The sequence below is a fragment of the Gadus chalcogrammus genome, chromosome 21 (genome assembly GCF_026213295.1).
Source record: "Gadus chalcogrammus isolate NIFS_2021 chromosome 21, NIFS_Gcha_1.0, whole genome shotgun sequence".
Taxonomy (NCBI): domain Eukaryota; kingdom Metazoa; phylum Chordata; class Actinopteri; order Gadiformes; family Gadidae; genus Gadus; species Gadus chalcogrammus.
Window position 1 is genome coordinate 8,902,267 of NC_079432.1, and position 18,146 is coordinate 8,920,412.

At 48.0% G+C, this 18,146-nt stretch overlaps 1 protein-coding gene across 1 annotated transcript in view; it reads right to left on the reverse strand.

Annotated features, from left to right (window-relative positions):
- Nucleotides 1-944: 944 nt before the first annotated feature.
- Nucleotides 945-18,146, reverse strand: part of LOC130374944 (forkhead box protein N3-like) — a 17,566-nt gene continuing 364 nt past the window's right edge. Inside the window, exons 2-4 of the mRNA XM_056581925.1 lie at nucleotides 16,611-16,686; nucleotides 8,172-8,280; nucleotides 945-5,967 (exon numbers count right to left, since the gene is read on the reverse strand). Of these exons, the coding sequence (XP_056437900.1) occupies nucleotides 5,361-5,967; nucleotides 8,172-8,280; nucleotides 16,611-16,686 (792 nt within the window). The 3' untranslated portion in view covers nucleotides 945-5,360. The remainder of the gene's footprint in view (nucleotides 5,968-8,171; nucleotides 8,281-16,610; nucleotides 16,687-18,146) is intronic.

Consider the following 18,146-nt stretch of genomic DNA (forward strand, 5'->3'; position numbering starts at 1 on the left):
TGACAGGAATTTAAAGGCCCACCTGACATTATATTAATGCGCCATTCGCGCGTAACCCAATTTCCAGTCCCAGTGGAGCAAAACAACAAATAGTAGGTAGGCTACGAATGATAGTTGTGTGACATAAAGTTTTCTCTATGCCCTATATTTGCCCATGCATCCATATTCAAAAAAACAAAAAGACCGTAACATCAATTACATTGTGTGCTAACAAACGAACGCACATATAAACTGTAATCCCCCCCCCCCCCCAACCCCCCTAAAGATGCACAGAATACACACTTTCCTCTCCTCCCTTCCTTTCTTTGCGGTAGTTGCATAGCAACAGAGGAGCCGCTGCGAGCTCCAGTGGTGCTGGTGGTGGGAGCTCGCGCTGATTAAGCCTGTCTTGGCTTCAATTATGAATGGACTTCCAGCGACGCACGCGTCTCAAAATGGCAACGCGCAGACTGATAAGGCATTAACAAACTCTCCAGTGCACCTATCTTGTTTACCACTTTCCCGAGGGCAACGAGTCTACTCACTGTGACTTTCATCAGAAGCGTTTGGACGGAAATGATTAGAGAGACTGAATTATTAAAGTCATTGGAAAAAGAGCCGATAAAAGCCCTTGTTGATGGGAATGCGTGGGGTTAATGGTTGGGGTCAAGCTTTGAAAAATAAACTGATGACCACGCATGTCTTAGAAACTCAATTCTTTGCCATTATATGCAGGTAACTGTCTTTGACCTTTTGATATTGACTTGTGGTCTGGTAGCTATGAGCCAATATGCAGGAATAGTTTATGATGCCTGTGTGTGTGTGTGTGTGTGTGTGTGTGTGTGTGTGTGTGTGTGTGTGTGTGTGTGTGTGTGTGTGTGTGTGTGTGTGTGTGTGTGTGTGTGTGTGTGTGTGTGTGTGTGTTTGTGTTTCCGGAACATATGAGCAAAACCTAATTTTACAACTTATATATTTTTTTATTATTGCAACCAACTGGAAGACAATACATCACATGAACATCATTGTAGTTTTTTTCAGAAAAATGAAAAAACAAAAGAAAACAAAACCCACATTTATTCATTTTTTGCCACGGTTTTTTGGACAATGTTGATATTTACATAGATGACATTGTTTTAAATCGTTCTTTGGCAATGTGATTGCACAAAAAGGATAGAATCCAACATTTACTGAGAGAAAAACTTGACGTTTGGGAGCACTCATGCCGCACTTCGTCAAGGACCAATGATAGTGTTGTGTTTTGACATCTCTAACCTATGGCTTTCAGTACCCATCTTACGTTGTCTCTGAATAAAGAAAAGAATGGCAGTATTGTAGATTGAGAACAAAACGCGGGGAAAAAAAGGAAAATAATAAAATAATAAAATAACAAAGAAACAGTTGGCAACCGATTTGTAGAATGCTGCACTATGTGATTGGCAGGTTTTAAAATAAAGTAATCACTGAGTGGCTTTCAGGCAGGGACGTGGATTATTCTCTCTCTCTCTGGTTTTCTATTTCCCCCTTTCTTTATGTTGATCTGTTTATCCAACAGACAGTTATGGATCGGGTTCACTTGTGGGCTGAGAACATAGAGGGGCATTGCAACGCTACTGGCTAAAAGCAACACACACACCCACACACACACACTCACTCACTCACTCACACACACACACACAGACACACACACCTTGACATGCCCCTTGCCAGCACATGACAAGACAGTATTAGTCACCGCTAAACAGTGCATGGTCGGCGGAAAACACACAATGGCTGCTTGCTTGACCTGGGATGCAGGGGGCGGGGGGCGTGTGTACTCAGAGAGACACTAGACAGAGGAGGGAAGCCATTCAACATGGGACACTGACAGCGTCGGCCTCCTCCAGACACCTTAGTTGTTGTGGGTCCCTCGGATAGCAAGTGACGCATGTTACAGATGGTAAAGGACTGTACCAAGTTGGGACAGGACATGCAGGGGTCGGGGTGGTAGTGGCAGAGGAGGACTGTAGCAACTGGGACAGGGCATGCAGGGGGGTAGGAGGTCTGCATCTGCGTCCCTATAGCATCTGCTCTGCTCAGAACAGGTTCAGTTTCTTTCCCCACTCGGGCATCAAGGTCGTTTCACCACAATACCACTTCTTTATCCATGGCCACTGCGTTTGTTCTGTAAGTGGTCTTCTGAAAAGAGGGGGACGTTTTTATGGGTTTATTCATAGTCGTTATACTACCGGCACAGGGGGGTTGAAACGTATCCATTTTGACAGCGGGGGTCTAACTACAGCTCCTCTGCATTTTAAACGTAGTGCGTTTTCAATTACTAGAGCTACGACACATAAAAATCGAGTGAACCATGTGACCTTTAACAGAGCCACTGGACATGGCGAGCCGATGGTGTGCAGTACATTGTGTTGTAAATGATTTAAATGGCCACACAGGAAATCATATCCGTTAAAAAAATTCAGGCATCAATAAGACATAAAACCTATCTTTTTCATAAAAGTCGTTTCTCTCATCTTTCCTTTTTGCTCTTCTTTCCGTTAAATTTTTTTTTTTCTTTCTTTCCGGAAGCCTTTTTTTTCTCCCAGGAGACAGCGGAGAGTTTGTCTCCTACGTCAAAAGTTTCATACATTGACACTGAATGAAGCTGGCAGTAAATTAAAGACAATTGTACATTTTACATAAAGTAGGAAAAATAAAATGATGACAACCACGACGACAATACTGTTATAAATAAAAGACAAGAAATGTCGGCGACATTTCGGCAACGTGACAACAGAGGTATTTAGGACGGGCAGGCAAGCAGGCACAATGTTAAAAAGTTACATTTGCTCATGTTAAACTCTACATAAATAACACTATTGCATTCCTGTAATAATACCCAGGCGGAGACCTTCACTGTGCATTGCCAATAGTTGTACAATTATCGTTAGTTGACAGCGTTAGTATTTTGATACTAACCTTTTGTTTGTGTTGTGTTAGTAAACGGATGACCATAAGCGTGCCAACTCTTATAAAACAGGTCAACGCTCCCCCAAAAACACCCAGCTTTAACCCTGGTTTAAGGCCCTGTTGCATTGTGGAACATTGTGCACTCTATAAAAGGGAAGCTCAAATTATTCTGCAATGTTACTATTCAATGTAATTCAACAAGTTGTGGAAGTGTCGGATATCAGGCTTTAAACCAAACCAAACTCAATTTAGGCACTTTGCAACGTACTAGTTTATTTTTGGGGTTCCGTTTTGTAATTCCTCACTCATTGAGGAACTGATGATTTATGATCACGTAACCATATTCAGTTCGTTCCCACACCAAAATACCAAAATACCAATCTTCTATGGATGCTAGTATTAAAGGTATGCAATAGTCTATTTACATACACAAGTTCAAAAGCGAACAAGCTTACACTTTAAAGGGCATGTGTTTGGGGACAGGCTAACTCACACGTACACTTGACCAAGACCATATTTTTTTGAAGTAATGCAGGAATCGACACTGAAACACTATCGCTGTTCAGACGTAAGAAGTCTGAGCCAATGTCCAGGAGGTGACTGGGATGGCCTGGCCATGGCAACAAGAGGTGGCCTTAGCAACGAGAAAATGAATAAAGCCCTGGAACGGCCGGGCTCTCCATTTCACAACGGTCTACACAAGCACCCCCTCCCTGAAAATGTGTCTTTGTAAGCCCATTCATAAAATACACATTAATAAAAAGACTCAACAAAAAATCTGAATTAAACTTAAAACATAATTAAGGATATGACAATTGGCGGCAAAACATTTTTTTTAAACTTTCCTCTAGGATTAAGGTTTATATGAAAATAAGTCATGCTTCATGCTAAATACATTGTTTATCTTACATGATCTTTGAATAAAAAACATTTGCTGTTTCATCTTATTTACAAGCACCCATGCAATGTAACTGAGAAAGTCCTGCAGGTCAAATTGCTTCAATTAAGAAAGGAAAAAAATAAAATATTTTCTAACCTTTTTACAAAGTCGTCCACCTGGGGAACAAATTGCTTATATCTTGATGAGCGTAGAGTAAAGTGTGGGGGGGCGGGAGGTGAGGGGAAGGTAAACTTATGCAAAACACAAATCTAAACTCACATTTGGATGTAGTATATCAAGAGCAGCGGACAACATGGACAACGGATGGACGGGGATGGTGCGGACGGTGGCTACCGCCGGGTCGCTAGATGTCTACAGTCTATGAGGCGGGGAGAGTGGGATGAGGAAGGAAGTTCTCGGGATGTCATGTATATGAACAACACCAAGAAGATGACGATGGAGTAATTGGCTCTTACCCGGCACCTTATCCATCTTTATAATGATAAACATGACTATGTCAGCATCTATTTTTTTTCTTCATTTTTATATTTTCTATAATATAACTATTTTAAATACTATGAGTGCTCTTGAAATAAAAACCATGTCTTCACCATTGTTGTTGTTGTTGTTTGTTTTTCGTGTTTTCTTTAGGTAAGGGACGTAAAATAACGTGAAGTGCATGGATATATCACATCGGGTTTTCACAATTATTCGGACAAGTAACTTCATTCGTGTTGCTCTATCTCACGGACTCTCGGTTAAGTCTTGTGTTTTTTCCCCCTCTTTTTTTATTTTCTTAGCTCTCCTATCGGCTACATGAAGCAACCTGGTCACTTATTCTTTGGCACATTCTCACATTTGTGCTCTTGGATCGGAAAGAGTGATGCTAGTGACCAGCCAAGGACTGTTCTGTGTTTATATTGTAATATATATCTATATCTATGTATATATATATATTCTCTTAATTTAATACATTTGTCTCATTGGCTGAGCCTCTTTGCTAGCATCACCGATTGCTACAGGTTTACACGCAGGAACGAACGACACATGACGAAAACGACCGTCTTTCTCGACGTATATAAACATATACGCACCGCGACGAGAATCCATCTTGATGTCCCACTCAGACCTCCCCTACCCTCCCAAAAATGTTGTGACAAGACATATTTTGTTTATGGCTTTCATCTCCTTTTTAAACAACAAAAACAACAAAGATGTGATGAGACGCACGATCGTTAATGTTAGTGTTGCTGAACATGTAGGAAAACAGAGATTTTTCATATTGCCACAAATAAGTAGGATTCACCTAATGCCCTGCAGATAGTTAGAGAGGGAGATGAGAAACGTCCGTCCAGACTAATGCTTTAGCCACACCACCTGTAGGCCCGCGCCCGTGCACGTGAAACCTTGTGTGTGTGTGTGTGTGTGTGTGTGTGTGTGTGTGTGTCTCAGTCTGTGTGTGCGAGTGTGTGCGTGTGCCGGATTGACCCAACGTAATGTACTTCTAAAATAGGCGTGTTTCTCCATGTCCGTGCGCCTCCTCCTCCTCCTCCTCTTAGTTCCTCAGTGTCTCCTTCTGCTCCTTCTGGCCCTTGGCAGTGCGGTTCGTGATGTTGTTGAGGCAGGCGCGCACGCCCGCCAGGTGCAGCAGCGACCCCGCCGCCTCCTTCATCTCCTCGTCGTCGCTCTCCACGGGCATGGCCGCCACCATGGCCGCCGCCGTGGCCGCCCGCCGCTTCTTCAGCGGCAGCGTGTCGCCCACCCCCCGCAGCCGGTTCTTAGTCCAGGGCAGGCTGCCCCCCGCCGTCGAGCCCGCCGTCGCCCCCGCCCCGGCGCCCGCCCCCGAACCGCGTCTCTGCGCCCGCAGGGGCTGCTGGGTGAGGAAGGTGGCGGCCGTCGCGGCGACGTGCAGGTCCAGCGGGATCTCCCGCGGCTCGGGTTTCACCTCCTCGGCGCCGATCTCCACGGCGATGATGTCGTCGTCGTTGAAGTCCTCGTCCAGCGGGGAGCAGTGCGAGGAGGCCTCGCCCTCGCCCTCGTCCTGCGAGGAGGAGCAGGAGCGGCTGGGGGACTTGGCCGTGCTGTAGGTGTGATCGTCCTGGGCGTCCTCGTCACCCGACTGGCTGTCCTCGGCGCGGGCCGTGTAGTCGCCCAGCACCGACCTGTGGGGGGGGGGGGGAGTAGCGGAGGGAACGGAGGTGTTTATTTATTCAACCAAACTATTTTAAACATCAGTGAGTGCCCTTGAAATAGAAACATGTCCTCAGCCTTGCCTTGCCTGGTGTTTGTGTATGTGTGTGTGTGTGTGTGTGTGTGTGGGTGTGTGTGTGTGTGAGTGTGTGTGTGTGTGTGTGTGTGTGTGTGTGTGTGTGTGTGTGGTGCAGGGATTTGTCCAGTGACTTCAATGTCTTAGTGACATAACTGGCATGCAAATAATGTTCTTTATGTGCGGTTGTATGTTGTTTATTGTACGTTTCATTGTATTTTATTGTATCATTATAAATGAAGGTTATATATTGTAAAACCCATCCCTATGGTCCGATCGACTGTATTGTAGCTTATACTCTCCAGTTGCACCGTCACGTTTTGTATACAGAGCTTTTACTATTATCCACTGGGACACAAGTGTTGCGGTCCATAGTAAGCAGGACGCAAATGATGAGCAAAAGAAACGAGAGATGCTAATCCATTTTACCCAGATAACGTGCATAGTGGCACAGTCATACCTCTGGAAGGCAAGATTATTTTAGGAACAAATCAATTACTTATAGCAAATAAGCCTAATTTACACCGACTTGTCATTAGGGAAACTGTTAACAGATCGCCATCCAAATCGGTCACACGTTGCAGAATTGGTTACAGGTCACATGTTAAAGTGTCACATTTATCTGTTACAGTATCGTATACATGAATATCATCCATTACAGTGTCATTTGTACATAAATGTTATCGTATGTCCATGAATATTATCCTTTACACTGTCGTATATCATTTATTTGAATGTTATCCTGTACAGTATCGTATATATACATGAATGTGGTCCTGTCTAGTATCGGTTATACATGCATGTTATCCTGTATAGTATCCCATACATGAATGTTAACTCAGTAAGGCATTAGTGCATGTAGTAGGTGTGTTCTGACACCATATAAATCAAATGGAATAGTTGGGGGGGGGGGGGGGGCTCTCCACCTCCTCTATCCCAGGGGATGATGTTCTTGCTCTGGGAAGGGAGAGGTAAAGGTGGTGGTGGTGGTGGTGCCGGGGGTTGGCATGGTAATATTCGTAAAGAGAAAAAGTATGCAGCCATGGCGGTGTTCAAATATGCACAGCATATCTTCAGAGAGAGAAAGGGAGTGAGGGAGAGAGGGGGAGAGAGGGAGAAAGGGAGAGACGGAGCGAGAGAGGGAGTGAGAGAGGGAGTGAGAAAAGCAGAGAGAAGAAGAGCGAGGGTAAGAGAGAGGGAGAGAGAAGGAGAGGGAGAGAGAGGGAGAGAGGGGAAAAGAGAGGGAGAGGGAGACAGAGAGAGGGAGATAGAAAGGGAGAAAGAGGGGGAGATGGAAGGTGCGAGCAGGAGTGAGAGGGAGCAAGGGGAGGACTCGAGGAGAGAGAGAGAGCGAGGGAGAGACAGATGCGGAGGGGGGATGTTTAATTTATCACACGGTGTGCCCCATCATGTTCCCAGGCAGATGTGATAGATGCACGTGTCCGTGCACGCTCCCTGTGTTCTGCCGCCAGCCGAGGGGGCATCCTGCTAACGCTAATAAACTTTGGAGTTTGAGTCTGTTTGGGAGTGTGTTTGCGTGTGTGTGTTTGTGTGTGTGTGTGTGTGTGTGTACGTGTGTGTGTGTGGATGCGTGTCTAGGTGTGTGTGTGCGTGTGCGTGCGTGTATGTGGGAAGGTGTGTGTGCGTGTATGTGTGTGTCTGTGTAAGACTGTGTGTAGGTGTAGGTGTGTGTGTGTGTATGGGTGCAGGTGTTCCCGTGTATGTGTGTGTATATGTTTGTGTGTGTGTGTGTGTCCGTGCGTGTCCGTGTGTGTAAGTATGTGAGCAGGTGTGTGTGTGTTTCCATGTTTGCAGGCATTACATAAACACACCTGGATTATATGTCCCAAGTCAAAGGAAATGTTGAACCCCTTTGTTTGACTTTCAAACACAAAAAGACTTGACAATGCTACCTATACATGGTGTGTCTGTGAGTGCGTTTATGTGTGTGTGTTTGGTGACTAGGTGTGCGATGCGTCTGTGTGTTTGAAGTTTGAGTCGGAGACCATTCTTTACGAGGTGCGTTGGTGGATCAAAAAGAAAAAAAAACGGAACCAAGTAAACAGATGTTGATATCGTCTGGGGTCAAAGTTCACTGACCTTATGGTGGTGGTTCTGCTGCCGACAGGGCTCACGGGCAGGGGTCGTATTACGGGAAACAACCCCTGGTTCCTCACACGGGCACCATTCTGGATCACACTTCGGGGAGCTAGAGGGAGAGAGAGAGAGAGAAAGAGCAGACACAGGTGTTACACAAAGTCTATTGAGTAAAGGGCCTAAACGTAAACACGAGAGAGAGAGAGAGAGAGAGAGAGAGAGAGAGAGAGAGAGAGAGAGAGAGAGAGAGAAGAGAGAGAGAGAGAAGGAGAGGGGGGGGGGGAGGAAATGAGGACGAAAGGACAGAAGGGAGGAAGGGAAGGAAGGAAGGACGTGCCCCAGTCCGATCTCGCCCCGTGACCACAGGAGGGCCGGCCGAGCGCCTCACCGATCGGGGGGGGGGGGGGAGAAGTCCGACAGGGCAATGTTGATGACCGAGGCGTGGTTCAATTGAGCGGGAATGCGTCATAAACGAGTTAAGGCCGCTGCAAATCATCGAATTAGCAACGACCGCGGGGCCCGCTAAGTTCAGACGGACGCACTCTGCCCAGCGCCGGGCCTACAGCGGGGGGGGGGGGGGGGGGGGTGGAGTCCTGACAACAACCTTGGCCTCAGGAGCCTGGACCTCCGTCCAGAGCTCAGAACCACCGGCCTCGAACCAACTCACTGACTCACTACCCTTCCACTGCACTCATAGCACAAACACTGAAGCGTGCTGCAGAATCAGGCTCAGATGAATTCTGTCAAGTTTCAGGTTTAAAAAATGAATAGACGCATGAAGAGAGCATCTTTATTTGACTGTTTAGTCATGTCGCTGGCGTTTTTCTCTGTAGACTTGTAAGCAACTATAAAATGGATTTATTTCGTAGTACTAATAATCTGAAATATTGTCTGCTGTTGTTATTGCTGTTATAGTGCTTCCAAACATTTAAACAAATACAACAAGACCCATGCTGTTGTCCAAAGTGACGTACTTATTCAGATCAATGTCATTAGGAGCAGCTAGGGTCATGTGGACATTGGGGGTAAAAAGATTGATTTATTGATATACGCCTCTGACATAAAATCAGAAATTCATCTCCTGTTTCAGACCGCAAGTCGTTCAAGTAAAAACATCTGAAAAATTAGGAATTCTTCCACGTGACGGGAAAACATTTTTTCACGTGTGCAAATAGTCAGCCAACTGCCCTAGATCCAGCAAGGCAGAGTAGGCCTGCATTAGTTTCCCGAGAGGGAAATTCCTACCACATATGTGTAATGTTCGGTACACCATTACTGCTGGGTGATGGATTTCAGAAGCCGAACTGGAACACTCCGTACCGTGTCTTGGTCAAACCTCCACCACTCTCACGACTTCTGTTTACTCAGGAGTGAAGAAACATGAGTGAAACAAAAGGAGAGGAGAGAAGAGAAGGGAAGAGAGGGAGAAGAGAGAAAGTGAGAGGAAGGAAGACGAGAGAAGAGATAGAAGAGAGAAGAGAGGAGAGAGGGAGCGAGGAGAGAAGAGGGGAGTTTGGAGAGAGGAGAGGGGGAGTGAAGAGGGGAGAGAGGAGAGAGTAGAGAGAAGAGGAGAAAAATAAGCCAATTGAGAAATGAAGAAAAATAGATACTTAGAGAACAATAGAGTAGGAGAGAAAGAAACACAGCGAAGAGAAAGAAAGGGAAGACGAGAAAAGACGAGAAAGTGGAGGAGAACGGAAGAGGTGATTGTTTACAAGTGCAAAAAGCCAAAGTTATTTAGGGCTGGCTGCTCACCACAGCCACTCACGAAAACAGCTGTCATCTTACGTTGTGGGCTCCTTGCAGATGGTGACCTACCGTTAGCGATGTCTGAAGCTTAAAGTGTTTTCCAAACACAAACCGCTTGCGACCGAGAAAAACCCTCGATGCTACACACGCCATAGACGTGAGAAACTGTATAAGTTGTGCAGTGTAGTGTAATTTAAAGCTGTGTAGACTCAAGTTTTGTGGATTTGTGTACTGAGGAGTTTTGCAGCGTCGTGCAGACTTGTGTAGTGTAGTCTAAAGTTGTGTGGCAAAGTGTAGAGTTGCGTCGTGTAGAGGTGTGTAGTGTCAAGTTGTGCAGAGGAGAGTAGTGTAGCCTGAACCTGTGTAGCGTAGTATAGAGTTGTGCAGAGTAGAGCAGTCTGTTCTAAACCTGTGTGGCATAGTGTAGTACGAGTTGTGTCGCGTAGGGTTGTGTCGAGTGGTGCGCTGCACAGGAGTGTGTGTGTCGTTTTGATGTAATGACCAGACATGTTGGACCACTTCAAACGACCTGGACAGATCAGAGGCAGTGGTCCTGATCTGTCGTGTGCGTAACCTGCAGTGCGAGCACCACCTCAGGGGGGGTGAGGCTACGAGAGGGGAGACACCCATCAAGAGGAGCTGGAGCAGGCTGCTTCACCACGTGATCTGGATCTGCAGTCTGTGCGTCTTCCTGCCTGCCTGCCTGCCTGTCTGCCTGCCTGCCTGCCTGCCTGTCTGCACGTCTGCCTGCCTGCCTGTCTGTCTTTCCACAGTAATCAGTTGTGCTTTCCATAACCTTATAAGTAAATCTTGGTGCACAGTGCACTCTTTTGTAATCTTGATCACCGCATGCTGCCGTGCACGCGTGTTTGTGTGTGTCTGAGCGCGTGCCCATGTGGGTGTTTGAGTGTCTGGTTTGTGTGTGTGTGTCTGGTTTGTGTGTGTGTGTCTGGTTTGTGTGTGTGGTTTGTGTGTGTGTGTGTGTGTGTCTGGTTTGTGTGTGTGTGTGTGTGTGTGTCTGGTGTGTGTGTGTGTGTGTGTGTGTGTGTGTGTGTGTGTGTGTGTGTGTGTGTGTGTGTGTGTGTGTGTGTGAGTGCGCCAGGTCTCCCCGGGTCTATGTGCCTGCCCCCGCTCCACTTCCTTCTCCTACCCCCTCCACCCCAGCCATGCCTCACTCTAGTCAGGCTTCGGGTCGTCATGGCAACGGTTCCCCCTTTCCACATGCCACAGAGTGGGAGATCATGCGTCAGCGGTGAGCGCGGTAGAGAGAGGCAGACGCGGAGCACGGAGGGAGAGAGAGAGAGAGAGAGAGAGAGAGAGAGAGAGAGAGAGAGAGAGAGAGAGAGAGAGAGAGAGAGAGGGAGAGATTGAGAACGAGAGAGGGAGAGATAGTAAAAATACCAAGCTGTTTGAATATGGTCTCTCAATGCACAGAGACACACTTCTGCCCACCCCTGTTTGCCCTAGACACACACACACACTCACTCGCAAACACCATCACAACTATTCTGTTGTTTTCTCTGAGTCTCTCTCTCTTCTTTCTCCTTCTCTCCATCTCTCTCTCTCTCCCTCTCTTTGTCTCTCTAATTTATTTTCTCCTTTCTTATTGCGTCACTCGTTTGCTTATGCTTTCTCTATTTGTTCTCAATTCTCTCTGTTGATTTGATTTGTATTATTTCCTCTCTCCCTTTGTCTTATCTAGTTTGTGGTCTTTGTCCCTCTTTATGTTTTTCTCAGTTTCACCAGTCCTTCTTGTGCTCTCTCTCTCACTATCTCCCCCTATCTCCTTCTTGTGCTCTCTCTCTCACTATCTCCCCCCCTCTTTGTATCTCTCTCTCTCTCTCTCTCTCTCTCTCTCTCTCTCCCTCTCTCTCTCCCTCTCTCCCTCTCCCTCCCTCTCCCTCTCCCTCTCCCTGTGTCATCCTATGGAGGGTCGATGACTCATATCTCCTGGCATCCTCTCAGTGTCTGCAGGTAACAGACGGGGGGGTTGGGGGGTGGGGTGGGGGGAGGTAGTGTTGCAGAGGTCAGCTGACAGACTGGGGGAGAGGCATGTAACCCACAACACACAACGTAAAAGCAGAAACATACAACCCTACCGGAACATAAGTCAGCCCAAAACAACACAGTGCCTAAAAACCATCAACCTGATGCAAAGCAAGAGCGCAAAACAACAACCCAAGACAACAAATCACAACACAAAAACAAAAACGACAATCAAGCACCGCACAACAAAACACCACAAAACAACAACTAATCACAATTCAGCACATGACACAACATATCCCACACAAGGCAGCACATCACCAGACCACACACACATCCCAGCAACAACATTATAAGACTGGGATTTCGCAACACTAAACATAGTTAACGAAAGGCTAACACACAACAACCTCACGAGACAAGACAAAAGAACACACACAAAACACCAGCAACTGTCAACACACAGAGATTGCGCAATACTAAGCAAACTTTTTATTTAATTCTGAACGGTCATTTTAGTGCCTGAATGGAGAGGTCTACGGAGAGAGACAGGGGACCGGGTTTGAGAAGAGACAGAGGGACACGTGTCATCGGCCCAGAGGAGGGACTCAAACCTGGGTTGCTACGAGCAGGTCTGCCTGCAGGGTGAGGAGCCACCGGGGCGGTCCAGCCAGCTACAGGTTAATGAAGCAGAGGCCGGGCTGGAGGTTTCAGGAGGTCAGGAGGAGGAAACTGTAAACCCTCGGCAGAAGGAGAAGGGTTCATGTTTCTGTTTGAGAACAGGGGCCGTACGTGTCTTTTCCCCTGGCCGTCTGTTTGACTTAGCTCCTCGTCCACACTCCTGTCTGTTTACCAGCCGGGGAGACTCTGTGGTTGTACAAACTGGTTCTCCCCGACTACCTGTCTTTCTTTGTGTGTGTGTGTGTGTGTTTGTCTGTTTGCTTGTTGCTTTGTGTATACGTGTGCGTGTGTGTGTGTGTGTGTGTGTGTGTGTGTGTGTGTGTGTGTGTGTGTGTGTGTGTGTGTGTGTGTGTGTGTGTGTGTGTGTGTGTGTGTGTCTGTGCAGGCATACCTGTCTGATTTCTCGGCCACTCGCTTCTCCCTCCCCCTCCCTCTCCCCTCATGTGCAGTGTACACACACACACACACACACACACACACACACACACACACACACACACACACACACACACACACACACACACACACACACACACACACACACACACACACAGCTTTCCACTCTGTCTTTAAATTAGTTCCACATGGCATTGCAGTCTCAGTGCAGCCACAGGGCGAGCAAAACAGGCGTTACACACACACACACACACAAACACACACACACACACAAAGGTCAAAGGTCGCTCCAGGCAGACTCTGAGTAAGCGACAATGTCAAAGTGGCCTCAAAACAACGTCGCCTGATTGGCTGCCTTGAGAATACCAGGATAAGGGCTGAGGCAAATAGCATGAGGTCTGCAATCAATCCATACATTAATTAATACATGAATTAATCAATCAATCAATCAACTATCTATCAGACATCTATGTCTTTATCTATCTTTCTATCTTTATAGCATCAGTCTGACTGGAAATGTGACTTCTCATTCCAATAAACGTCACAAGAACTCCAGAAAACATAATTAGAATTCCCCGCGCGCGTGGTTGGGAGTTCTCTCCAAAGCGATCACTCAAAATAGATTCACTTTATCGACGTAGTTGGGGAAACGACAGTGCTAAATTAAAAAGCACTTAAAGCTGTTGAATGCCGAACGACGAAAAACATGAAGAGGGATGACGCTGAGCAGATGCTAGAGTCCTATAAATATAGATGTCAATGTATAAATAAATATGGAAAATATATAAATAGTATTATATCATTACAACTTCCGTTACTAGTATGTCTGGGGGGAAAATAACATGCAGGTGTAAAATGCATAATCTGTACATGTATATAAATATATATATATATATTATTTTTTTTTCCTGTATACTAAATACAGCATCAGTTATCAAAGCTGTGTCCTTAGAGGCAGATCCTCTTTCCAGATCTACCGAAGCACATGGAGAACAAATGTCCCAGCCAAGACGGCTCCGGTCAGCAGGGTGTTTTGGGGGGAACCTACCCTTTAATAACACTATGAATAAGACCCCCCTAAACCCCGCCTCCCGACCAAGGGGTCAGCACCGTCCCAACTCTCCTCCACCTCTTCCTCCCACACCAGCCGTTCTCCCTCATCCTTTTATGTCCCTCTCTTACATCCCTCTCCTCCCTGCACTAACCTAACACGGGTTGGGTGTTCCCTCTGTGCTCCCCCAGGTCAGGGGGAGCACAGAGGGAGGCGGTGTGAGACGCTCTGGATAAAATACCTGCCGGATTACATATTTATCTGACTGTTTAATCACTTTCCCAGCCCGTTTGATTCCGCTTGAATCGATCCATCCGTCCATGCGTCTATCTATCGATGTGTCTGTGGGAGCTATGTGGCTGTCCGTCCGTCCACCCCTCATGCCTCCACTCGTCAGTGTGTCTGTCCATCCGTCCATCCATCCGTCTCTCCTATGTGTTCAGACAGCCTGTCTCCGACTGCCTCTTCCCAGACAGGGCTGGGCAAGATTATGAATATATTAATGCATATATTTCTGGTCCAGTGTCTGTGTGTGTGTGTGTCTGTGTGTGTGTTTATGTGGTTATGTGTGTGTGTGTGTTTATGTGTTCATGTGTGGGTGTGTGTGTGTATGTGTGTTCGTGTGTGTTCGTGTGTGTTCGTGTTTGTTCGTGTGTGTGTGTGTGTGTGTGTGTGTGTGTGTGTGTGTGTGTGTGTGTGTGTGTGTGTGTGTGTGTGTGTGTGTGTGAGTGAGTGTGTGAGTGTGTGTGTGTGTGTGTGTCTGGGTATGCGTGTTCACATGCGTTGCCGGGCACATGCTCATCTGTGTGTGTTCCTATGCGTCTATGTGTCGGACCACTTATCGAAGGGAGTCCGAGGGGTTGTTCCAGACACAAACCCTCTCTCCCCCTCACCATCTGTCTCTCTCTCTCTGTCTCTCTCCCTCTCCTTCTCATGTGTGTGTGTGTGTGCTCCTTGACCATTACCGCTCCATTATGGTGGCCGTGTGGTGCGGAAGCCTAATGCATCCGCACCACCCCCCCCCCCCCCCCCCCCCCCTCCATCTGGGGTGGGGCCGGGCGCTCCAACGCTAGGAGGAGTGCTCCCTGATTAGGATTGAATGTCCATTTAAACTGCCGTCCAGGCCCCCAGGGAGGGGAGAGAGGGGGAGAGGATGAGGACGGGCAGGGATGGGAGAGGGGGAGGAGGAGGAGGAGGAGGAGGAAGTGAAGGGAAGTGGTGGTCAGTGGGCGTGGTGGTGGTGGTGATACGGTTGAGAGAGGTGAGAGAGGAGGGAGAGAGGAGGGGGTGAGAGGAAGTCAAGGGAATACATGGTGGGTTGGGGGTAGGAGCTAAGAGAAGACGGGGCTGGGGGGAAGAAGAGAGGAGGAGGAGATGAGAGGTCCTCATCTCCTCCCCTCCCTTCTGAGATGAGGGGTCCTCATCTCCTCCTCTCCCTTCTCCTCCCCATCCTCTACTCTCATCCCCAGCCACTGCTCTCCTTCCCTTCCTCTCCTACCCTACCCTCTCCCCTCCTCCCCTCCCATCTCCTCTCCTTGTCTCCTCCCCTCTCATCTCCTCTCCTCTCATCTCCTCCCCTCTCCTCCCTCAAGAAAAGATAAAGCAGGAAGAACAAAGAGGTGGTTGGAGGAGCGGGGAGGAGATTAAAGACGGGAGAGGGCTCGGTCAGGATTGACGTGGACGACGGCGTCTTGTTGTTGAGTGTGCCTTTGTTTTGTTTGGGGTGTTGTTTTTGTTGTTCTTGTGTGAGACAAGGCTGTAAAATCGAAATTACACACACACACACACACACACACACACACACACACACACACACACACACACACACACACACACACACACACACACACACACACACACACACACACACACACACACAAGCGAGATCCTCAATTTCACTCACTCCCTACCTCTCTCTCTCGCTCTCTTGCTCTCTCTCACCTTATGCATGCACTCAACAGATCTCTCTCTCTCTCGCTCCTGCCTTCCCTCTCCCTCTCTCACGCACGCACTACCCAGGTCTCTCTCTCTTCCTCTCCCTCTCTCTCTCTCTGTCTCTCTCGCTCTCTCTCTCAGGCACGCGCTCGCTCACCAGATCTCTCTCTCACTCTGCAGCTCTGTTTGTTTTTTTTAACTTAGAAATATGCCTCTTTGGAAGAAAGCATCCTCCTCTGGCAGGGAGCCAAGTGTCAGAAGCCGGCACTTTGTATTCTCAAGGTGGGTCTGAACACAGGGACTCTGAATTGAGATGATTGGAGCTGGCACATCCATGGAGAGCGGGAGGGAGAGGGGGAGAGGGAGGGAGAGAAAGGGAGAGAGGGAGAGGGAGATTGAGGCCAAGAGGGAGAGGGAGAGTGTGAGGGAGAAGGGAGAGGGAGGGAGAGGGGATGGAAATGAGAGGGGAGAGAGAGAGAGCGAGGGAGGAGACAGAGAGAGAAGGGAGAAATGGGGGGGAGAGGGGGATACAGAGAGAGAGAGGGAGAGAGAGGGGGAGAGGAGAGAGAGGGGGGATAGAGAGAGAGACAAGTACAGGATCACACATAACAAACAAGGGGGTTCGTGGAAGGCAAAAATGGTACCTTGTAAGAGAACTCCTCCATTCTTTCTGAAGAGGGGACTCCCCGACCACAACGGAGGACTGTAGAGAGAGAGAGGGAGAGCGAGAGGTAGAGAGAGGCAGAGGTAGAGGCAGAGAGAGGGAGAGAGAGAGAGCAGGTCAAAAGAATGAAAGCGTGACAGCGATATCAGAATTTGAGACAGAATGTAAACAAGATAATACAGATATATATTTATAAATACAGAGAGAGAGAGGGAGGGGAGGGAGAGAGAGAGAGAAAGAGGGAGAGAGAGAGAGAGAGAGAGAGAGAGAGAGAGAGAGAGAGGGGAGGGAGAGAGAGATGGACATACGGATACAAAGAGGGGGGGAGATAGTGAGAGAGTGAGAGAGAGAGATCGGAATTCCATCACATACCGGTAAGAGTGATATAAGATACGAGATGAGACATATATATATAGACAGCTCAAAAACAGAACAAAAATTGATTATCAGAGAACGAGTGACAAAGAGAGAGAGAGAGAGAGAGAGAGAGAGAGAGAGAGAGAGAGACAGAGACAGAGAGACAGAGAGGGAGAGAGACAGAGAGAGAGAGAGAGTGAGAGAGAGACAGAGACAGAGACAGAGACAGAGACAGAGACAGAGAGAGAGAGAGAGAGAGAGAGAGAGAGAGAGAGAGAGAGAGAGAGAGAGAGAGAGAGAGAGAGAGAGGGAGAGAGAGAAGTGGTCAGTCATTTTTCATCATGCAACAGCAGCAGCGGCCATGGCAGCGGAGCGCGGAGGCATATCGCTATGCACTGGAATCCCGGCCCATAAGCGGGAGCGTGTGATTATAGTGATTACGGTCCCGGGTGTCCCTCTGTTGCCTTTATTCCCTGTGATTACCTCAGAGAATTACAGCCTCGCCACGGCCGCCGCCGTCCACGGGGGTAATTTCTCATGACAGCCCTCCCCCCAGCGCCCCCACCCACCACCCAATCACCCCCCAATCCCACACACCACCAGCAACACCAGTACCGCCAGCACCACCACAGACCCATTCACACTCCCAGTCAATCAGACCCCCAAGGCACAGGCGCACGCGCACACTCACCCGCGATATGGTGATACACACACGTGTTCGCTCCTGGACGGGAGTGCACGTGGTGAGACGGAGGCACACATGTGCGTGTGCGTGCGTGCACGCGCACACACACACACACACACACACACACACACACACACACACACACACACACACACACACACACACACACACACTTGTTCCGAAGGCAAAGGCTCTGTTAAGGGCACAAGCACAAACTCACATTGTGCACACATACTTACACACCCACACACACACACACACACACACACACGCAGGTACGCTCACAGACACGCACACACAGACATGAACGTACTGTATAGACGGTTGAGCACATGTACAGTGACATAGATAGAGCTCCTCGGTGTGAGTTAATCGCTGCACCACTAATGAGGAAGATGATGACGGCATTCCTCACGGAGACAGATACGTCTCCAAACCACTGCAAACACATGTGCCACACTTACACACACACAC